The sequence below is a fragment of the Eleutherodactylus coqui genome, chromosome 1, assembly GCF_035609145.1.
Source record: "Eleutherodactylus coqui strain aEleCoq1 chromosome 1, aEleCoq1.hap1, whole genome shotgun sequence".
In the NCBI taxonomy this organism is placed as follows: Eukaryota; Metazoa; Chordata; class Amphibia; order Anura; family Eleutherodactylidae; genus Eleutherodactylus; species Eleutherodactylus coqui.
The window spans coordinates 190,778,194-190,802,828 of record NC_089837.1 but is presented as its reverse complement, the minus strand read 5'-3'; the positions used below and the strand labels follow the sequence as shown (position 1 = coordinate 190,802,828).

General features: G+C 42.7%; 1 protein-coding gene across 1 annotated transcript in view; it reads right to left on the bottom strand.

Annotated features, from left to right (window-relative positions):
- BCKDHB (branched chain keto acid dehydrogenase E1 subunit beta) overlaps positions 1 to 24,635 on the bottom strand; it is a 201,515-nt gene that overhangs the window by 35,795 nt on the left and 141,085 nt on the right. Inside the window, exon 9 of the mRNA XM_066604919.1 lies at positions 3,273 to 3,359. Within this exon, the coding sequence (XP_066461016.1) occupies positions 3,273 to 3,359 (87 nt within the window). The remainder of the gene's footprint in view (positions 1 to 3,272; positions 3,360 to 24,635) is intronic.

Sequence of the window (24,635 nt, the reverse complement as noted above, 5' to 3'; positions counted from 1 at the left end):
TTATGTCTTGCAGTGCTTAAATACAGCACACACTGTTTGTTTAAGCTAATGCATTTTCAATAACAATTACTCAAACGAAGGATTAGTTTAAGCCCTAAGAAAATGTGCATCTGTAAATGTATTTGTAAAAACGTAATTGCATTAGGATACTACACACCAAGGCACATCCTGTATTGTCCTGAGATCTCGCAGCCTGCTCTTCATTAATAGACTCTGTCAAAAAAAAATCAAGCACCTAGAAGGAATTATTGTTTTGCAGCAAAACTCGGCATGCAGTTACATCTCATGGAGATATGCAAATGATTGGAGTTGTGGTGTGATTAGATGAACGGTCTTGCCTCTTGAGGCCCTAAAAGTGGTTCCATCCTTGGGCTATAAAAAGGCCTTCAGAGGCTACTTGTGTGCAGTGACCTCTTGTCCCACTTGTGTAGAGTTTGTTGACCACAAGACATGAATCTACCACGCAATCAAAGAGATTTGGAGACCTAGGAGTGGGCACCTCAATCCTACTTTTGCTGTGGAGAATCACACTGCCCCCACTGCTTGTGTGATGGCCTGGGGGGACCCATCGAATAGGACAGTTGGTCACATTTAGTGGTGGTACAAAGGACGATGACAGCTCAGCGATATGTTCAGGACATCCTGCAGCCACATGTGTTCCTCTCATGGCGGATTCCAAGAGGCTTCCAGCAGGATAATGCTCGGCCACACACAAGGGAGTCACAGGAGTCCCCACAACATTGCCACACTTCCGTGGCCTGCCTGGTTGCCAGATTTATTGCCAATAGAAAATGTATGGGAACATTTGGGACGCCAACTTTGACAGCCTACAAGTTTGTACAATCTAGAGGCTCCGTTACAGCAAATGTGGTCTGATATGCTACAGGATAACATATGGAACCTGTATGCCTTCATGCCCGCCCGTATTGCATCCAAGCTAGAGGCGGTAAACAGGGTACTAAAGTTTTCTTTCAAGTGTCCAGATTTTACAAAAAATTTATCTTTTTGCTCTGATATTGTAATCGCTTACTTACATCAACGTTACAATCACAAATGTTTCATTCGATTCTGACAACTCCTCCTAGGTGCAGAATATGCAGAGTCCAACTAGCAGCACAGACGTAATCCCACTCTGGGTCAGGCTGGGTCATGCAAAAGCCAGAGAAGGAACTCAAACCAGATAAGTTCCAGTAAATAGATCATCCAACTGAACAAGTGACTGGCAGCATAAGCGGATGTAGACAACAAAAACTTTATTCCTCAAACTTGAGGAAGGCCATTACGGCCGAAACGTCGCTGTTATTGTGATGGGGCAATAAAGTGTTGTTGTCTACATCCGCTTATGCTGCCAGTCACTTGTTCAGTTGGAAACTCCTCCTAGGTGCTTGATTTTTTTTTGACGATGAGTGAATATTGCTCTTCTAAAGTAACTATCAGAGCTAAATGTCTACAGCTAGAACCTCTTGGCAGATTTCTCAAGTGAGATAAGTAGACCTATCTGCTCAGAAGCAAGAGGTACTGTAGTCACCTTGATTTTTTTATTCCCATTACTCAAACAGTGTCAACATATTTCACAGCACAACACACATTGTCACCACTCTCCTCAGTCTCACGATCTACATTCCCTGTCTCAGCACCATACTAGGGACGATTCATAGGTGAGCATTCAAGTTATCGAAATATATTTGCAATAAGAGGAAACAGGGGGACCTGGAGGAAACTCACATGAGCTCCATGCTGACAATTCTTCTAGCAGGTTCCAACTTAGCACCCCAGTATATAGCAAGACAACTATGCTAACCTATGAGCCCCCACTACCCAGGAGAAAATAAAAAAATACTGAAATAAGATTTATGAAATAAAGTTGGTCTAAAGGAGTTTTCTGGGACTAGTGCATAGATGAACTATCCTCAACAACATCAGATTGTCGGAAACCAGACGATGAGCCATTGGAAAAGACTTTCGGACCATAGATTTATTACTTTTTTTTTTCGTTTTTCCATCCTCGCCTTCTAAGAGCCATAACTTTTAAATCTTCCCATTGAATTAACTTATGAAGACTTGTTTTTTGTGGGACGAGTTGTATTCTTTTGATGGCGCCATTTAATGTACCGTATAATGTAAAGGAAAATGTGAAAATATTAAATTGCGCCATTTTTGGTAAGTTTAACTTTTACAGTGCTCACAGTGCATGAACTTTGTTCTATGGATCAGTACAATTACAGTATAATCTATACTATATCTTTTTTTAAAGGTTTTTCACCATGTTCATAATTTTTTTTTTCATCAATGAACCTGTGTGAGGGCTTGTTTTTTGCAGGGAAAGCTGTAGTTTCTATTGGGTACATATGACTTTTTGATATAGCTTTTCATTCATTTATTTTTTTTTTTGGTGACAGGTTGATTAAAAAAAAACAAAAAACGCACAATTTTGGCATTGTGTATTTTTGGACTTTTATGGATGAGTCAATAATAAGGTTTGGTTTTTTTTATTTATTTTAATTTTTTGACATGACAACTGGGAAAAGTTATTTTTAAAACTTTCAATACTTTTACATTTTTATTTTAAAAAAATCTTTATTACTCCTATTTTTACTTAAGTCCTCATAGGGAACTTGAACTGACAATCGTCTGTTGCTACAGTAACTGAAAGATATACCGCAATTTCATTGCGGGGAGTGCAGTTCGGGAGACAGAGGGAGCTCCCAACCGCTGTCATGTTATCTCTGATCCCATCTGCTGCCGCCAGGTGTCAGCCATCAAAGACGACACCTACCATGTATGTATGGTGTTAGTTGGGAAGGGGTTAAAGAGAATCAATCATCATGGAAAACTGCCCTGTAGTACTGCAATGGTTGGATAGCTCAGAAGAAACCGATTCAGAATATGGAATTTTTATATCTTTCGACCCATTTGCATTCCCCTGGTCTGATTCTGCATCAGCCCATGCACTGAAATACTTAGGAGTGCTCTCCATTACACTGCAGAGCTCAGGAGTCCTCGGTATGCAGTAGCACACAGTGCAAAGACGCTTTGCAGGAATACAGCGGGGACTGAGAGTTGGAAGCTGAAAATTACATATTCCGAATCTGTTCCCTTGAGCTATGTAACCATTACAGTAGTTTAGAGACGTTTTCAATTGTGACGGATTCTCTTAAAGGACCTTCAACATTCTGTGACTGCTTAAAAAGTCATGCAACAATACAATAAATATTACAACTGTTTTAAAACTAAAAAAAAAGAATACATTTGATTTAAACAAAACAACTTACTTGTACTGTAGAACTAATCTCAGATGCAAATCCTCCTGTTAGTGGAGCCTCGTGACTGATGAGTAACCGGCCAGTCTTTGTAACAGACTGCAAAAAAGAAATAAGAATGACTGTGAGGCATGCAAAAGAAATATTAGTCCTCTACAAAACCTAGTTTGTTATAATGTGTAATATATATATTAATTAAAAACTATAAGTACAGCGGGAAGTCAACAAAAACACTCATTCCTCTCTTCATTGTCCTTGGGTAGTAGAACCGCAGGGAGTATAGAAATACAACATACAGTATTAGGCACCTCATAATAAGCAATTTAGATGCAGGGCGAAAAAAGATCACTTCCAGCACTTTTCAGGCAGCAAAACTAAACTTTGCTTTTCATAAAAAAATATTATGAATTTAGCAACAAGCTGAGAACACCAAAACATTTATAAAAATGAGCAGTTGTGGATTTGCCTGTGGTGCACTACTTAGCACTTTCTTCATCGGGGGACAAATAGGATTTAGTAATGTCCAGGAGATACTATATAGAGGATGAAAATATTCTAGCCATTTTCCTTCTCTTAAATTATTTCCCCAAGGCCAATAAACACTCTAGTATGAGGATGTAAATAAGAAGCTCTAGTAGTCCAGATACATGGTACATACTGTGTAATAATATATTTATACCGGATGATCTTCATAACAATAGCTTGCAGTAAAGATCATGCAGTGTAAACTTGAAAAACAAGAGAAATCGGCGTTTCATAAACAGCTCCTTGTATTTTAGATTATATATGAAAGCTAGAGATCAGACTTTAAGGCCCATTTACATGCAACGATTGTCACTCACAATTCGCTCAAATGAATAAGTGTGCAATAATCGCTACGTGTAAACATGAGCCATCGCGCACGTTTCGCTTCTCACTCAGTTTCACTCTGCATAAAAATCATCGTCGGCTTGCTCACTTCTCGTTACGTTTAAATGCTCCCCCAATCCGTGTTTCACATAGGAATGTGACGCACTGAGTGAAAGGTTAATGAGATACGAACAATTCTCAACGATGGTCTGCCTGTCTAAAAATTCTGCACACTAACATCTGCGAGGGAATTAGCAGGGACGTCACTCACTTCTGCAAATGAGAATCGGCTCATGTAAAAGGGGTATTACTCAAAATGCAAAAAACTGCTCATCAAAAGCAAAAAGACTCAATATCTGTCAGAAGGACCTTTAAACAAAAGGCTATGCAAGGATCAGGTACACATGGCCACCTTTCACAGAAGTTTAGGGTGACCTACCTGTACTCTGGTGTCTTCCCAGACTGGTGCTCAAACAGACCTCAGAGCACAAAAGTTAAGATTTGTCGGTACTGTTGTACCTTGTCGACACCGGAAGTGATGGGTGTCGACAAGCGTAAAGCTGCTTGACAGCCAGGTCACGCCCACAGCTCCTAATTGGCTGCAGGGCTAACTCCCGTCCAGGTCCTGGCACTCCCATTGTCCGTTGGCCACTAGGGTCCTACCACTCAACCCCACTCTAACATGGAAGCATTTATAGCTAATAATGTAAGCCTAACACTAAAACTAACCCTAACTCTCCATGCCCACACTACTAGGACCTTGCTAAAGGCAAATAATCACTTGCTTGTGTGCATACACTGGGCGGATATAGCCCATCACTAGGTCTCCACCCATTCTGGTGGTGGAGACAAGATACAATAGTACCAGGTTTGTCTCCCATAATAGGAAGTGGGATTGTGGAATCAGTGGGCTCCCTGGACCATCAGGAGGCACATGCTATAAAGGCAACATGGCCTGACAAATTCTAGTGACAAACACATGAAAAGTGAACACAAAAATAAAATCCCTGAGATTTCAGTCCGGCTGTGTATAACCTAGATGAGTACACATGGTGCAGTAAATAACTTCTCCCTTCCACTATTTGGCCTACTCTCTCTGTCTAATCACGCAGCCAGGCACCTGATAAGACACAGAGCTGAAGGACAAGATTTACAGCAAATTGTGATGGGAAGCTATAGAAATTCATTTCCTCATCCTTCCCAAGTTTTATTACTCAGCTTGTACTAAAAGCACTTGTAACTTGCTAGTGTTCGTAACTTGTGTTGTACAGATGTGCACTAGTTATAAAATAATACCTGCAGTGCAATCTAAAGAATTAGCTGAAAAACTGCCTAACGGAACAAGTACAGCATTGCTCTGCACAGTAAACTGAAGTACCATCTGCAGTTCACTAAAGGCACATCCTGAGATGTCCAAAATACGGCTATGCCAAAGACCACAATCACAATGTGGAACGCATATGAAGAAACATAGTATACATTCTGCGGTGAGCCTATTGATGTATCAGCATATGATGTGCTAGTTAACCGCATAAGCAGATCCACAGTTACACCGATAGTTCTTCAAAAGGTAAGTGTACTAGTGATTGCAAAAAATGAAAGCTCAATCAAAATTAAGAAAATAATAGAGGCTTCTTTCTTCATTTATCCAACTCCTCTAATCTTCCCTACTAATCTATTCACTTACTCAGAATTTACTGATAAAGTCCTGGTGGTCCTTTTACACGGGATAAGCTGTACGGCAAACAATGCTCGACACTCGTCCCAGTGATGCTCGCTCTCCCCCCACCCGCCTCCATTCACTGTAAGCAGACAGTCGTTCAGAAGTGAACTGTTTGGACTGAACAGCAGTCTTTCAGTTTTTTTGTATGCAGAAACTAAACAATTCTTGTTGAGTCATTGCATGCGTTTACACGCGATGATTATCGTTGGAATTCCCGTAGGAGCCTGAACGATTCTGAATGATCATCATGCCGTGTAAAAAGGCCATTACTCCGAAGACTGTACACTGCTAGATCAGGTTACAGATACCACCCATAGAAGTCCATTGAGCGAGAGGGTGGAAAGGAAGGCCGCGTAATTCATGGCCCATTTGCAGTGTCAATTGCGGACGGGCCGCGGGTCAGACAGCTTCCATTGACTTCAATGGAAGCAGTCTGTGCGGAATCCGCAGGAATATGAGCATGCTGTGATTTTTCATCCGCGAGCGGCTGCAATAGGTTTCCGCTCATGTGCGTGAAGAATCACTTTTGCATTGCATGCTATGGGCGGTATTTACTGCAGAATCTGGAGGCAATCGCCCGCTCTGGATTCGGCAATTCAAATCTGCTGGTGTACATTCAGCCTTATTCAGACAAGGTATCCAGTTTTGGTCTGTGAAAAACTGATCTATTTGAACTCATAAGTCTCTGTCGTATGCGTTGCATGTGTCCATTTTTTCTTCCATGTTTCATCACTTTTATTCTCTCGTGCAAATAAAACAAAAGGAGGCCCAATGATACATGATAAATGTAGTGTACTCGGATATCATCTCTGTGTGCACTGGTTTTTTTTGCATACATCCACTGACTTGAATAGGTAACTGACATCCAAGCAATTGGACTGCATAGGCCTAGTGAGTGTAATGGGTCAGTGAGCTTTCTGTGTGCGGTTTCTTGCAAAAATGGACAGTACACTGGCATGAAAATCACCCGTGTGAATAAGCTTTAAGAGAGATAAGCGAGCAGGACTCTTGTTCTCATTGTGTACGGGAGAAATCATAGCAACTAGTCCCCACCCTTATTTTAAGGTAATCTAAAAGAGCAGTTACACTTCAACCCCTGTGCCAAGGATGTGCACAGAATGGCCTGCAGGGGGCAAAAAAGGTGTGGGTGTGGCTGGAGTAGTTAAAATTTCCAGATTCAATTCCTTACTGCAAGCTGGCAGCAGTGCTGCTGCCAGAAGCCAGAGCTGGGCCAGGCTTTGAGAGAGAGTTGGAGCTACTCCCCGAGAGGACGACTGTGTTACATGTAGTGGTGCTATGCCACGGTGTAGTAGTTAGTGAGGAACTACTGTTGAGTTAGCGCCTTGATAGGCAAGTGTTTATTATTTTCATAGCACCAAGTGTATGTGCTGCCTGTGGCTGATGACTTTTCAGCAAGTAATTTCAGTGCAAACACAAGTAAATAAAGTTATTCGAACTTTACATGGATTGAGTGTGCCGCTGTGTCATCGTCAACCCCCGCCTGCCACACTGACATCGCAACACCCCCTTCACATTAGCCCAAAATGTTTTCCTTTAAAAGGAAAAAGCCATTAAATTTACCAAATTTCTGGTTCTTAAGGCTAAAATTAGTTACGTCATAAGGAGTTAAAAATGAACTGTGTTATGAAGCACAAATATTGACATAAGGGCTAATGCCCACAACTGGATTTTTACCACGGTTCCCGAGGCATAAATTCGTGGCGGTATGTTATTGAACCTAACCTGCTAATGCCGACACGTGAAATTTTACTGCAGATTTCAACTGCGGGGAAAGAAACCGCAGTATGTTCTTTTTCACGTGGATTTCCGCCGTGGGAGGTCTCCATTAACCTATTGATGCAGACCATGTTTTTTCGCGATCGCCTGCGGCCGCGTTTTGTTTACAACAGTGGTACTCCCGCGGCAGCAGTGGGCATGAGCCCTAATGCATGCATTCAAAATCTACAAAAAAAAGTGATATTTCCAGGAGTTTTTTGTATTTTAATATGCCTGTTATGGGGTTAATGAAGTATATGGTGCATTGTACATATTTATCATTAGCCATGCAACATTTCTTTCTAGTTCAATTCTTATTGAACTTTTTATAAAAGTTAGTTAACACATAAAACTTAGGCAAACACGTATGAGAAAGCATTTTGCCAGATAGAATACATATTTCTAAGTTGCCATGCAACATTTTAATAAACAATGTGAGACACACTGTTAAGTAAAATAACATAATGGCAGGATTGGTGCCAAACAGATTACATGATCTATTCAGAGCCATTAAATTCTTCTTTTTGGATAAAAATCTGCATTGGGAAAAACATTCAGATAGGTGTGTGTCTCCACCGATGCTCTTTTGGATATTACACGGCTAAACAAAGTTCATGAAAAAATAATGTCATCTACAGTATAATATTTTACATACAAGGTTGATAAAAAGGGTTTCTATAAATATATATTACAAGTTTTCTAATACTTACCTGTACTATTGAGCTAATTATAATTGGAGGTACAGTGTACCTCGGGATACGAGCGCCTCAGCTTGTGAGTTTTTTGACTTGCGAGCAGGCTCTATCCCGAATTTTTGCTCCGATTTACGAGTAAAAACTCACAAGCTGAGGCTTAGGTGGGTCTATACTCACCTATCGCTGGTGTTTCATCCTCGTGATGGTCTGCGGTGCTGCTGCAGGATGTCGCTCCCTCTTCCACGCCGACAGAGCATTGCTTTCTGGATGCGGGGTTTGAATGCCCCGCTTCCGGCAAGCTAATGCTCTGATTGGTTAACTCAGTGCCACGTTAGCCAATGAAAGCCAGCGCTGGGTTAACCAATCAGAGCATTAGCTTGCTGGAGACGGGACATTCAAGCCCCGCATCCAGGAAGCAATGCTCTGTCAGCGTGGAACAGGATGCGGCAGCCTGCAGCAGCACCACAGATCATCACAGAACGCTGGCGGTAGGGGAGTATTAATTTAATTTTTTTTAAACTTTTAGTTAGTTTCCCCATTGAAATGTATTGAAACGCATTACTAGCGTTTCAATGCATTTCAATGGGGAAAAGTGCTCTGACATACGAGTTTTTGGCTTATAAGCTCCGTCTCAGAACGGATTAAACTCGTATGTCAAGGCACTACTGTATATTTCAACACCTTGTTTCAGAAACATAGCCCAATATATTAACTTTCACTAAATCACTCAAAGTTAATAATGCTTTAGAATACCAAGTATACCATAATACTTATACCGTAATACTTTATGGATGTGATTAAGTGATCACAGCTTCAACTGCCCTAGTGGGACTACAAAAAGTGTAATAAAGCGTAATCAATCTGTACTGTAATACATAACACACTGCGTTAGGACACAACTGGATGTTCGGTCAACACTTGAGGTAAGTACACTCCAAACTTATTTTGTAGCCAAAAAAATCTGCACGGAGTTGACAGAATTTGCAGTGAAATCCTGAAGATTCCCAGTGAAATTCACATGCGGATTTCCACACAGGTTCTTCTCAGCAGTGTGTGGATGAAATTTCTTTAAACCTTATCCCACTTTGCTGCTACTGTAATCCAAAGGTGTTGATGTACCCTTAGTGTCCCCTGATAGGCTAGTCAGCTCGGAGGTCCTTCTAGGTCCTGACTGCTGACAGTATGGTGTTCCTCAATAACAAGTTGCTTCAGTAGAATACACAGTGACCTCTGGAAGGGCTTCTGAAAGTTTGGACCCCTATAATATGGGCCCTGTAGTGTCCCAGCTCAAATGAGCAAAATAAAAAATTATAACTGACCCTACAGAAAGCTTAAAGGGGTTTCATCATTAAGTAAAAACTGTCTATACTTGCATTCTGCTTACCAGATCTTCAGCTTACCGATCTTCTGGCTCCTCCAGTTCCCTGGGTCATGTAATTGCAAGCTCGCCGGATCCTCTTCTTCCTGTGACGAAGTGTACATTTCCGACATTCTGCTTCCTACAGGGCAATGTACACAGCGTTCACTGCCTAGCAGGGAATGCCGAATGCTCGTGAGTTTGCTTTAGTGCAACTGCCCTTGCACAATGTCTAGTGCTTCATATACTACATGAAACACTAGCAGTGAGATATCGCGCATGCACGCTAAAGCAGGCTGCCGATGTATCAGCATTCCCAGCTAGGCAGTGAACACTACGTCACTTGCAGCAATCAGTGCCCTGCAGGAAATGAACTGCAGCTAATGGATGCTACACAACAGGAAGAAGAAGAGGATCAGGCCAGCTTGTGGTGAGGTGACCCGGGGGACTGAAGAAGCCAGAAGATCAGTGAGGAGAAGATGCAGTAAGAAGTCTGCCTGGGGAGGAATAGGTAAGTATTGATTTTTTTTCAAATGACAAACCCTCTTTAAATCAATCTTCTTGTATAGTTTTACATGTGAAAATAAAATGTTAAAAATTATATAACATTCATTATACATCATTTTGTCGCATTTGGTGCAAAAGAAGGTTAAGATTTTTGTAAGCGAAGCATTATATGAAATATTACTAGTGCTCTTTCTAAATAACATTTTCAAGTGACATGACAAGGGGGTGGCAGTTTGTAGAAATACATTTTTATGATATGTCATAATATAGAAGTGCTGTAACTGTAGTAGCGACAAGGATTGAGATAAATCAGCCTTTAATGATAGTCTCTTGGCTCAAACAAAATAAGACTAAGTATAGAATTGTAAAGAAGTACAGAGAGTTGAATGCAAGAACTAAATGCATGATTTATTCTAAAGATATCTATCTAAATTACCAAGTCAGCTGATTACATTGTACATGACCACAAGATGTTCAATATCTTCCGTTTTGAAAAAGTATAGGTTACCCATTCCAAATATTACATCCAGATGTGGCTAGGCACCCAGCTTGGAACATAACCAAAGACCTACAAATGCAAAGTTCAAACTCAAGTCAAAGAAAGGCTATACATGTTAAAGGCCTGTGAAATACTATATGTTCCAAACATCCCCACAGATTATGGTCTTTCATTGAATGAACAGACGCAAATCAATCATGAGCAGCACTAATGTATGTTCTCATTCTTGAAGGCTGGGTTTCCCCCATATAAATTAAAAGGTTTATGCCATATTTTGTATAAAATATACCAGTATGTAAGTAATGTAAAAAGTATTGCAGTAGTATGCAAGTTAAAATAGGAGATGTCATTTAGAACATGTCAAATGAGGGACTGAAACTTAATACAACTGTGGCTTCTTAAGGCATGACTTCATGACTGAACGAAGAAAAAAGCAGTCTATCTAAAGCAGCACACCTCAATGAAACATACAAAACTAGCAATCAGCCTCAAAGTAGAATCTTAACAACTAATATCTGATCATCTCTCTAAACAGAAGTTGAAAAATCTCCAAAATAAGTGGGAGAATTGATACAACGTATGGTACCGTCAGTTAAAAATATTAATGAAAGTCTGATTTTTTCTCAAATTTTTCTCACTTTGACACCTGACACTAACTCATGACACAGACACCTGACTTTGATATGCAACTAGTCATTATGCAACTAGCATCAACCAAAGATCGCCTCTATGACTGAAGTAAAGAAAGTGGCCCCCTTCTGCTAGGATAGCGGCAGATCATCTAGGAAGTCATCCACTGTCGTCTGCTTTCCTTACTTCAGTCATAGCAGCAGTCCCAAAGGACTTTGAGAGGTCTGGAAAGCAGATTTTTGCTTCTCACATGCTACTCTAACTTTCCAATTGTGTTTCAGGGGCCACACACAAAATTGAAATCTATTTTCTGGGGCCCCCAAGCCATACCACAGTGTAGTGCATCCATACTTTTCTATTCAAGTACACTATTGTTATATCACTATAGGACACCAGTACTGAGATATAGCTCCCAGTAAAGTCTAATAATACTATATACATTTAACTATTGTTTAAGAGACCACTTTATAGTCCGATAATTCCCCTTTTCTTCACACCACAAAGTAATAATGCCCCTACTGTGCAACTGATATTCATGGTGGGTGCATTCTGAGCACCTAAAACTCTGTTTGACCCCTTTTGTGCCCATCACACACTCCGTGGGCCCACCGTGCCCATCACACACACTCCGTGGCCTCCACCGTGCCCATCACACACACCGTGGCCTCTACCGTGCCCATCACACACACCGTGGCCTCCACCGTACCCATCACACCGTGGCCTCCACCGTGCCCATCACACACTCCGTGGCCTCCACCGTGCCCATCACACACTCCGTGGCCTCCACCGTGCCCATCACACACTCCGTGGCCTCCACCGTGCCCATCACACACTCCGTGGCCTCACCTTGCCCATCACACACTCTGTGGCCTCACCGTGCCCATCACACACTCCGTGGCCCCTCAAACGAGTTGGCTCCATCTTTGCCGCTCAAATAGGTTAGCCCCTTCTTTTATAGCTGTGGAGCCGGATATGATCCTGCATACTGCCCAACATTGCAGCAAAATTGTACTGCGCGTGATCACATACTCTTGCACTCTGTCATGTGCAGTACACCTGCGTATATACACACCCATAGAGAACAATGGGCTTTACCTTGCGTACATACGCAGCAAAGTAGAACATGCTGCGGGTTTTTTTTCAGCGATCCCGTATTATGCAATTCCAACACGCTAATGTGATCTGGTTTGCGTAAGGCAATGTAATTGATTGCCTGCGAGTTACTGCATATATTAAGGGCGTACAATGCCTGTGTAATACGCGCTCATCATATGGTCGTGTGAGCCCGGCCTTCGTCTTAAGACGTGCCAGGTTTAATCACAGTGATTCTGCTGAATGACAAATCTGGTGCATCTTTAAACTTAAATCTAACTTTATGCCACCTATTAGTTGGCCTACTTTATGCGTCTAAATTTTGGGCCAATTTTTGGTACACAATATCACGTGGGCCACAACCCTTTCCAGCACACCCACGCCTACGTCCCCACAAAGCCATGGGGCCAAAGATATGCATAAAAGTATCTTCACATGGAATGGAAATGCTATGGAATTCATTATTTCAATTTTAATAAATCTTATCCACGTGGCATCTGCAGCAGAATTGACATACACTGCAGTTTTCAAGTCCACAGCATGTTAATTGTGTGCTGTAGATCTGACCCTTTACAATGTAAAGGGTGAAATCCACAGCAGGCCTGCACCAAAACCCTTGGCAAAAGGTTTCTGCTATAATGTATGCTAGGTTCTGGCGTACATCATAAAGACTCTGTAATGACTACTCGTAAAACATTCTTTAACTTTTTTAGGACCACTGAACGACTATAAACACGTCCTGCAGTCCTGTAGTGTGTATGGAGCGGGCTCGGGCGCTGCACATTGTGCTTTTGGTTCAGTTTTTAAAACAGAACGGAAGGATTTCTGTCTTTTCAAAACCCATTTAAATCAATGGAGAAAAAAAAACATTTAATTCCGTTTTTCTGCTGTTGTTATTGGTAACATTTTCTGGGTACATATGAATGTACTGTATAACTTTTATTCACTTATTTTTGTACTGTCATTGTTTGTTTTTCTTCATCTTTTTTACAGCATTCAATCATACAGCATATGTCAGTCGGGTCTTCACGCCCGGCCAATATACACTCCCATCTAAGCAGTTCTCTGCAACCCCCCCCCCCCCTCCCTCCCACTCACCTGCTCTCTGTCTCTCTCCTCCCCTCGGAGCAGCAATGGGAGTGGGCAGGACAGAGCAGAGCTTAGCTCCGCCTCCATCCCACCCACTCCCATTGCAAACAAAGGACTGAAGGAGAGAGGCAGAGAGCCGGTGAGGAGGAGGGAAGGGGTGGAACTGCATAGATGGAAGCGTATATCAGCCATGCGTGAAAACCCAACCGCTATACGTTTGTGTAAATAAGCCCTGAATAACATGATAATTTTTTAGAGTGGATTGGCATGGTTACGACAAAACCAAAATTTCATTTTTTTTTTCACTTTTAAACAATTAAAACCCTTTTTTAAAAAAATATTTTTTATTTTGCACGTATACCATTTTGGGAATATGTATTGCTTTTTAAAAATCACTTTCATTACAGGAAGGTGCAAAAAAAGCATGTTGACTAGGGTTTTGTTTCTTTTTTTACACGTTTGCTGTGCAGGATAAAAAGAGAGTCCAATTTATTGGCCAGGACAAAAGGATACCAAACATATGTGTTTTCATTTTTTTCCAACATATTTTTATTGGTTTTATGTTGCATATATAACATTACTTTAACATTTTATGAAAGTGGTGTGATATACACATCACCGGCTTAATGCTGCAACTAATAAAGAAGAAACAAGAAAAACATTATGAAAAGCAATAGGTTAATATGTGCGTTATGTTCTGATAGTTAACAGACAAGGGGAGGTATGAGATACGGGGTGGGCGGGGAAGGGGGGGGTGTCGAGGGGGGGGATCCAGGCTAGTGCCTTTTGGTTGTCCCACTACTCGAGATATGAGTTGGCTACTCACAGTTGCCGTCTTGTAGCCACCTGGTGATTAGAGGAGAGTTACGTGCATCTATCCAGACTGCCCAGGTGCGGTAGAAATTCTCGGCTCCGGTTGTGTCTTCCTGTGATCTTATTCTCTCTAATCTTTCGATCTCGTCTAAGGCCCCCACCCATGCGCATCTAGGGATTTCTGTGTCCTTTTTCCAGAATCTGGGTATCACTTGCCTCGTGGCCATAATGAAATATTTCAGCAGGCCTTTTTTGAGTGATTGGGCGCCTAGTGGAGGGAAGGATAGAAGTGCCACCTCAGGTGTCAGGGTCAGTGATTCCCTGCACACTTTCTCGTATAGTTTTCTCATGTCTCGCCAGATGGGTCTGATCATGGGGCACTCCCACCATATATGTAGCATCGAGCCCACTTCTCTGTGGCATCGCCAGCACATATTTGAAGCCGATGGGAATAGGGCGTGGAGCCTCTCTGGTGTCATGTACCATCTTGACAAAATCTTAAAGTTCAGCTCCTGCAGCCTACTTGCCACCGACATCTTATGGGTGTGCTGGAAAGCTTTGCTCCAGAGCTCTCCGGGAAAGGATCTACCCAGGACCTCTTCCCATGCGGCAACCCACCTGGGGGTGTGACCACCCAGCTTCTCCTCCAGTAGCTGGCTATATAATATTGACACGGTATGCTTGGGCGCCTCCCTTCTGCTGCATAGTTCCTCAAACGGGGTAAGGTTTAGGCTCCACCCCCGTTCCGGCCTCACTTTTCCTAGGTAGCTACGAACCTGCAAATATTGCATCCATGAGCCCGGGGGAATGCCTCCTGTCCCCTGTATAGTCGCCAGGTCTCGCATGCCCCGGGCGTCCACCACCTCCCCTATCCTAGCTTCCGTTCCATTGGGCAGGAATCCCAGGCTACGAGTGCCCATTGTTGCTGGAATTTGTGGGTTTCCAGTTAAGGGGGTTAGGGGACCCGGAACCGTTGTCTGGCAGCCCCCCTTCCATGCCCCCAGCAGGGTGATCATCAGGCCCGATGCCTCCGCCCTCTCCCAATTGACCCCCTTCGGGATCCAGAATGCTCCTTTTGGTGAGAAGGTATTATTCTCGTTTTCGATTTGTACCCATATTTTATCTGATTCATGGTGGTGCAGGTCTAGTATTAGGGTTCCGATCGTGGCTTTGTGGTATAGATGTAGGTCAGGTAGGCCCACCCCTCCCTTTGTTTTTGGTTTGGATAGGCTTTTATGGCTGAGTCTTTTGGAGCCTCCCCTCCATATGAATCGGAGTATCAAACTTCTCAGCCTGTTGAAAAAGATTTTCGGGGGGTTACACGGTGCTGATTGAAAGATGTACAATATCCTAGGGAGGATATCCATCTTAACCGCACTCATCCTACCAAACCATGATAGCGAGCCTCTTGCCCAGCCCTCCATGTCCTTTTTCAGGGTCAGTAGCAGCGGTTTGTAGTTCAACTCAAACAGCTGGGTTGGGTCGGTTGGGATATGGATTCCCAAATACTTGAATGAATCGCTTCTCCATTGGAATGGGAAAGCTGCGGCCATATTGCTGACTTCCTGTTGTGGGATGGTAATATTTAGGACTACCGACTTCTGAGCATTTACCTTATAGTTGCTGAACTGGCCAAACGTAGCGAACTCCTGCATAATATTGGGGAAGCTGACATGTGGTTCAGTGGCATATAACAGGAGGTCGTCTGCGTAAAGCGATAATTTGCGTTCCTCTCTACCAGTCTGTATTCCGCGTATAGACGGGTTGTTCCTAATTGCGTTGGCTAGAACTTCCATAACTATGATATATAATGTGGGGGACAGGGGACACCCCTGTCGTGTGCCGTTCCTAACCTCGAATGGAGTTGACAACTTACCATTGACCCTGACCTGTGCCGAGGGGCGATGATATAGAGCCATTATCTGATTTAAAGCTCTGGTGCCGAGTCCCACCCTACGGAGGGTCGCTTCGAGAAATTGCCAACTGATTCTGTCGAACGCTTTTTCAGCGTCGACGGAGAGGAGGCATAGAGGGGTTCTTTTCTTTCTTGCCCGGTCGATTAGGGCCAGGGTCTTTATGGAGTTGTCTCTCGCTTCTCTCCCTAAGACAAAGCCCACCTGGTCTCCGTGGATAATTCGGGGAATTGCGGGGTTTAGCCTGTTTGCTATCATTTTTTAAAACATTTTTAAGTCACAGTTGATGAGAGAAATTGGTCGGTAACTGCCGCACGACATGGGGTCCTTCCCGGGCTTAGGTATCAGGACTATGTGTGCCTGTAGGGCTTGGGACGGGAAGGGGCAGCCCCCCGAGACCTCGTTGAAGGCCTTCAGTAACATATCTGAAATCAGGTCTCCGCAAGTCTTATAGAATCTCGGGGAGTACCCGTCCGGGCCTGGGCTTTTCCCCGGTTTAATTTCTGAAAGTACGCGTTTGAGTTCCTCTGGCTCGAAATCTTTTTCCATGCCCTCGGATTCCTCTTGTGAGAGGGACTCCGGGGCATGGGAGTCCAGGTACTCTGACAACGCCCGTGTATGTTGGCTCTCCGTTCCCGCCCCCGCCTCGCTTATGTTGTATAGTCTAGAGTAAAATGATCTGAATTCTCCCAATATTTCTTGCGGAGCGTGTACCCTCCCTCCTCTCGCTGAGTTAATGGAGTGTATGTGTGGGTGGGCCGTTCTTGGGTGTAATGCTCTGGCAAGCCAGCTACCACTCTTGTCCCCGTATTCATAATATCCGGCTTTCAATTTATCTCTATTGCTTAGGGCTCTTTTATCTAGTATGTCCAGGATTTTGTTCCGGAGTTCCGATATTTCTGTTTGAAGGACAGCGGACGAGGCTGCTTTATTGAAGATTTCCTTTTCGTTAAGTTCCCTTATTAATTGAGTGAGGCGTGCGGTGTGGTCTTTTTTAATCCTAGCGCTGTGTGAGATAAAAACGCCTCTCAACACACATTTTAGGGTTTCCCACTTAATTGGGGCGCTGGTGGGGTCAGATACATGATCCTTTTTAAAATTTTCTATGGTCTTTCTAACATCCTGTACGCATGCCGTGTCTTTAAGTAGACTGTCGTTAAGCCTCCAGGTATGGGTCCCCCTCTCAGTGTCCCCCGGGCCCAAGGATGCAAATACTGGGGAGTGGTCCGACCAGAGGAATATGTCCATGGAGCACCTGGGGGCCCCGTCGAGCAGACCGTGTGATATAAATACGTAGTCAATCCTGCTGTATGAATTGTGTGCCATGGAGTGAAAACTGTAGTCACGCTTACCCGGGTGGAGAATGCGCCATAGGTCGATTAGGTCCATACTTACAAGTATCCTCTGTACCTTGCGAATAGCTGCTTTTGTTAGCGTTGAGCGTCCCGTGGAGGAGTCTAGTCGGGGTTCCATGCACATATTGAAATCACCGCCTAGCACGATCGGTGTTCCTTCTGCGAATTCTGCGAGTTCCCGGAGAGCTCTGGAAGCGAACCCCACCTGTCCCTGATTAGGAAAGTACAAATTGGCAAATGTAAAAATTTTGTTAGCCATGAGTGTTTTTAGGAATATGTACCGCCCTTGTTCGTCCGACTTTTGAGCCAGCACCTCTGGGGCTATTGATTTATGGAAGGCTATAGAGGCCCCACAGGTTTTGTTCTCAGGGTGAGTAGAGTGGAACCATTTAGAATAATATTTATTCCTGCTGCAGTCCGGCATGCCAGTTCGTGGCAAGTGTGTTTCTTGAAGCATCGCTATCATCACCCCTTTCCTGTGGAGCCTGTATAGTACCTGGTTGCGTTTGTTGGGGCAATTAAGGCCCTTTACATTAAAGGAGCATATCGTCAGGTTGGCCATTGCGACATGTTGGGGGTATCATTGGCGTGTGGTGAGTGTCTTGGTGCTTTATCATTCCTGAAGGCATAACCTGGAGCTGGGGAGGGTATGGACAACACATGAGGGTAGAGAGGGGGGAAGGGGAAAACATGGATCCACATGTGAACAGTGATAAGTAAACTACAATATATTTTGCGTGTAGTCGTGGAGAACATTCTAACACTTATAGACGAACAACGCCTATGCAGCAGTGTGCTGCTGCGGTCCCTAGTGGGGGGTGGCTGGGTGGGTCGAGACCAAGAGCCCCGCCTCCCCACTCCACTTTTATCATGCAACATTATGATGGGCATCCAGACCCGTTTAAGATTGGGCTAAGAAGGGTAAGTGGATATGACAAGTTAAAGAGGGTGAATAAGTATATGTATGCATATTAGTATAAATGAAAGGAGAAGGAATTTCTTATGTTAAAGGGAGACAGATAGGGTCCTTCGACTGCGAAGCCTGGAAGGCCTACTGTTAGGTGAGAGTGGAACATGCAAGAAATGATAGGGAGATATAGAGTACAAGAGGATGGCCTAAGTGCCCGGGGTCTTGGGATGAGCCTCCCAGGAGACTGCATATCTTTTTGGATATGTAATTAGCCAGTCCTCTTGTATCCAATTGAATAGTTCCTTTAGTGGTTTTCGTTTGTCATTACAGTCCAAAGATTCTGTGTTAAGTTCTCTGGAATCTTGATGGGGTCTGTGTCTGTGTTTGGTAAGTTCTTTGGGGTCTTCCCTCTGAAGTCATGGTTAGATGAAATCTCTTGTCCATTCATGACAATCTCATTTAGGGCTTTCTCTTGATGGACGGGTTCTGTCTTCTTTATGTGGCTGTTTGCGCTTGTGGTTGACTACTTGCCATTGGCCCCTTGGGGGGGTGGGTGTCGGGGCGCTTGTTTTCTGCCACTCCGGTAGCGAGACCATCGGGAGTTTCAGGACTGTGAGGAACTTGGGTAGATCTCCCAGCGATCTAAATGTGACTGTCTCGTTCCCTGTGCCCGCTATCAATTGAAAGGAGTATCCCCATCTATACGGGATTTCTTTTTCTTTTAGTATTGTCAGTAAAGGCTTTAATGCTCGACGTTGTTGGAGTGTTCTTCTTGAGAGATCTGGCAATATCAGGAGGTTTTTATCCTGGAATTTTATCGGGCCTTTGGATCTGATCTGGCGTAAGATCTCCTCTTTTTCTTTATAGAAATGGATCCTACACACCACGTCTCTCGGTCTTTCTGGGTCTATTGATCTGGGGCCCAGCGCTCTATGTATCCTATCTATTTCAATTGGATCGTTCGGGGTTCTGTGTGTTTTCATTTTTTAAACAAAGAGAAAAGTGTGTAAAAAGGGTTTTTATTACTATTTTGTTTTGTTTTTATTATATTCATTATTGTGTTTTACATTTTTAAAGTCCCTGTAGGAAACTTGAACCTACGAACCTATGATCGCTAGGATAACACATTGCAGTACTTCCATAAGTGCCAGGAGAAGGTGATGGTTTTTAGAGCTACAGACACAAAATCCAAAGCGCAACCACATTGCAAACTTTAATAACATTTGATTAGCATTAGTAACTGTAATACCCCTTTAGGACCGAAGGAGGGGGGGTGGGGGGGGGGTTGGCACCAAACTGAATCTTAGCTCCAGGTGCAGGGAAACCTAGTTGTGTCTTAATGTATACTGCTGACATCACTGGACCTTGCAGAGAGGAGTAACACATTATTAACCCTTTCTCTACCTTAGACCACCAGGTATTCTAGCAGTAAAACCTTGGAGAGCCTAGGCTGAGGAGGGAGCCAATATTAAAGGGAATCTGTCACCACCTATATACTGCCATCATATAGAAACAGAGACCCTGAGTGAGTTACTTACCTTTTTTGAGCAGACGCAAGAGTGCCTCTTATAGTATGGTGAATGTTACAGACTGAAAACATGGTAACAAGAAGAGTTGTATATAACGTACATTACTACGATTATGCTTATAGACCCTTCTTAAATCTGTAAGTGCATGAAAATACCATCTAACAGCACTAGAGAACATATGAGAAAATGAAACAAATACTGGACATTTGTTGAGAAAAAAAAAAGAAAAAAAAAAACTTGGACCATACACACTTTTCTCATGTCAACAGCTATAAATCCACTCTAACATCATGTTCTATCTAAAGACAAACATTTTCCATGAAACACAGCTGTGAATCGCTGGACAACTGATGCACCATACAGCAAAAGTCAACATTAAAAGCTCCTGGAGCACCTGAGCCCAGTTGTGTATGAATGCTGCACTCTCCCAAATTCTGTATTACTGGCAGATGTCACCAATTAGTTGGAGAAGCAATTACATTTATGGTAACCGTACTGCAAGTACGGTAGCACAGTGTTACTTTTAGGGCATAATGTATTAAACTATATAATAAACTACAAACACCTGTTGCCTGAAATAGTTTAAGAAATAAAATAAAAATGGTACATCTTTTTGGGAAGGAGACACATTTGTACTGCAGAAACCGGAAACTACAGAAATCTCCGTAAATTACACCACATTGAAATGCCTGTTCTGAGGACTGATGGTTAAAAAAAAGAAAAAAAAAAAAAGATAAAAATATAAGATAAAAGGAAAGGACTCAACTGATCCAACGGCCTACTTCTAGGTAGGCCATCACACCCATGGTCCGTGAAGGCGTGTCGATAAAAACACTAAGATATTCAAGTAGGAGAGCGAAATGGAAGGGGCCCAAAACTTCTGCAAGGCATGGGATCATAAAAGTATATAATACAAATAATATTGCACACTGAAATTGTTAAAATCATTGCTAAAATCCTTATTTGCAAACCTTGAGGTACGCACTCATGGAAGAAAACTCACCCTTGGAATGCCAAAGTGATGAAGAGGTTCCATGTCAGCAGGAGGCTGAATCCAACATTGTAAAAAACTTTTAAAAAGTTTTATTAGATCCGACACAATACAAATACATCCGTAGTGCAACACGTTTCGGAGAGTTATACCTCCTTCATCAAGCACAGAATTATTATATGTGGAATCTCAAGCCAGATTAATATAGCAACATATCCATGTTTTGGGGGTAACGTGGAGGCGGAATGAACGTAATTATGTTCATACGGTGGACATACATGCTTGCAAATACACATAGAGCCCGGGTGTGTGCTCTAATGAAAAGGCGCAGAATTTAGGAGTGCATTCCAATGACCGGAAATGCATCACAGCCGTTAGAGATGGGCGTCCCCGGCTTACGTTTTAGCGTGCGGATCTAGTATGGCATGCTTGCCAAATACAGGAAGTGGAATAATTCACATGAAGCTTTCAAACTTGTGGGAAAATATAATAAATTAAAAAGTCTAAAATTTAGATCATTGTACCTATAAAGGACATGTATAGTGTTTTCATATAGCTTCTGGCTTTTCTTCATTTTTTATTAATGACTTCATCTATATATATTTTTTGTTCATGTAAATTATTCCGCTTCCGGCATTTAGCATGCACACCATATGAGAACTCTACGCTTTACCGCTTGCTGAGGGAGATACATCTCTAATGGCCGTGTGTCATTTCCGTTTGCAGGGAGGGGTTTCATGTCTCCTTAAGGAGAGCACCTAGAAGGTGTGTGGAGACACTTTGGAGTTGAGTGAGAAGACTTATAAGGCCATGCAGGCTCCTCTGGGAAGTATATGCAAATAAGGAAAACTGTATACAACATTAGATTCAGCCTTGTGTGGACTGAGGACATCTTTATCACTATATATAGCTACATATATACCAATCAGATATAACATTAATACCACCCGATTAATATTGTATAGGTCTTCCTTGTGCTGACAAAACAGCTCTAACCTGCATGGACTCTACAAGATTCTGAAGGTGTCCTGTGCTTTCTGGCACCAAGTCATCAGCAGTAAAGTGCTGTAAGTTGCAAGGTGGAGCCTCTAGGGATTGAAGAGGCATCAAAGAGCCTTTAGCGTCCTTGACCCTATCCATGGTTCACTGCATTCCTTCCCTAGACCCCATTTGGTAAGTACTAACCACTGCTGTACTAGAGATGCTCTGACCAAATCTTTTAGCCATCACAATTTGTGCCCTGTCAAGTGTGTTTAGAAGTAGGTTGGGCCAGGGATTAGGGTGGCATGAGCCCCCCTGGGCCAATCCCCCAGTAAATATACAGGGCTGCTGTGCGCTGTGGCCATTGCAGCTTTTCTCTGTTACCATTCCCCTTTGCGATGCTTGCAATGGTCAATTTACTGCAAGCACCACAAGGATGAGAATCAGAGCAAAGGAAAGCCATAGCACAGATGGACGCAAGTCAGGAAGCAACTCCTCAGCGGCTAGACCAGTTATCACCCAATCTTCCATCCTCGTTGGCACCACAGTTGATGCTTATGTCACCTCCCACAGCGCCTTCCTTCTGGTGTTCAGCTCTTCTAGCACAAACATTCATATGTGAGGAGCTGCTGCGGTACTAGGGAGTCTTCCAGTTTTATATATATATATATATATATATATATATATATATATATATATATACATACACATACATACATACATACACACATACATACATACATACACACACACATATAAATAATATATATATATATATATATATATACATATACACACACACATACATATAAATAATATATATATATATATATATATATATATATATATATATATATATATCATCACGCACTCATTCACTGACTCGTCGCTAATTCTCAACAAATGTGAAATTTAGTACGACCATTCTTTAAATCCTGAATAGGAAAAGTAAATGGGTTGCAACTTGAATATTCAGTTCTAAGTGCAAAAGTAAGTGACCACCCATTTAATGTACCTCATCTTATTCTCTAACTTCCTGGTGTCGTACAAATGTAAAATTTGGCACAACCAGAAACGCGATTATTCAATTCTAAGTGCAAAATTAAGTGATCTACTATGTAATGTGCCCAATCTAATTCTCTAGCTTCCTGGTGTCGTACAAACATAATATTTGACACTACAATTCTTTTGGGCCTAAATAGGAATAGTAAAAAAGTCACAACTTGAATATTCAATACGCTCAGTCCAACATCAGGGCAGCAGGCTTTTTCATCACTCATTTTCTATTTTGTTCATTTTGATATCAAGATAGCCTCTTAGCTAAGGATTACAGCTTCCTCCTGCAACTATTTAACTAGTTACGTTTAGCTAGTCACCGTCGGTATCCACTCTTTTCAAACAAAACAAATCTACCCCCATCTGTGTGTATATACTGAAGAGACCCTACCTCACCTCTATGTGTATATACTGAAGAGAACCTACCTCACCTCTATGTGTATATACTGAGGAGAACCTACCTCATCTCTATGTGTATATACTGAGGAGAACCTACCTCACCTCTATGTGTATATACTGAGGAGAACCTACCTCACCTCTATGTGTATATACTGAAGAGAACCTACCTCATCTCTATGTGTATATACTGAAGAGAACCTACCTCACCTCTATGTGTATATACTGAAGAGAACCTACCTCACCTCTATGTGTATATACTGAAGAGAACCTACCTCACCTCTATGTGTATATACTGAGGAGAACCTACCTCACCTCTATGTGTATATACTGAGGAGAACCTACCTCACCTCTATGTATATATGCTGAAGAGAACCTACCTCACCTCTATGTGTATATACTGAGGAGAACCTACCTCACCTCTATGTGTATATACTGAGGAGAACCTACCTCACCTCTATGTGTATATACTGAGGAGAACCTACCTCACCTCTATGTGTATATACTAAGGAGAACCTACCTCACCTCTATGTGTATATACTGAGGAGAACCTACCTCACCTCTATGTGTATATACTGAGGAGAACCTACCTCACCTCTATGTATATATGCTGAGGAGAACCTACCTCACTTCTATGTATATATGCTGAGGAGAACCTACCTCACCTCTATGTATATATGCTGAAGAGAACCTACCTCACCTCTATGTGTATATACTGAGGAGAACCTACCTCACCTCTATGTGTATATACTGAGGAGAACCTACCTCACCTCTATGTGTATATACTGAGGAGAACCTACCTCACCTCTATGTGTATATACTGAGGAGAACCTACCTCACCTCTATGTGTATATACTAAGGAGAACCTACCTCACCTCTATGTTTTTTATACTGAGAAGAATCTAGTGCTCCTCTATGTGTATATACTCAAAGGCTGTGAAGTACAGAAGTAAGCGGCCATGGACTGCAGGGATGGAGCATGCCTTTAAGGTTACGAAGGCCTTTGAATAAAAAGGGTTGTTACTAGAGATGAGCGAGCGTACTCGGAAAAGCACTACTCGCTCGAGTAATTTGCTTTATCCGAGTATCGCTGTGCTCGTCCCTGAAGATTCGGGTGCCGGCACGGAGCGGGGAGCTGCAGGGGAGAGCGGGGAGGAACGGAGGTAAGATCTTTCTCTCCCTCTCTCCCGCCCGCTCTCCCCTGCTACCCGCTG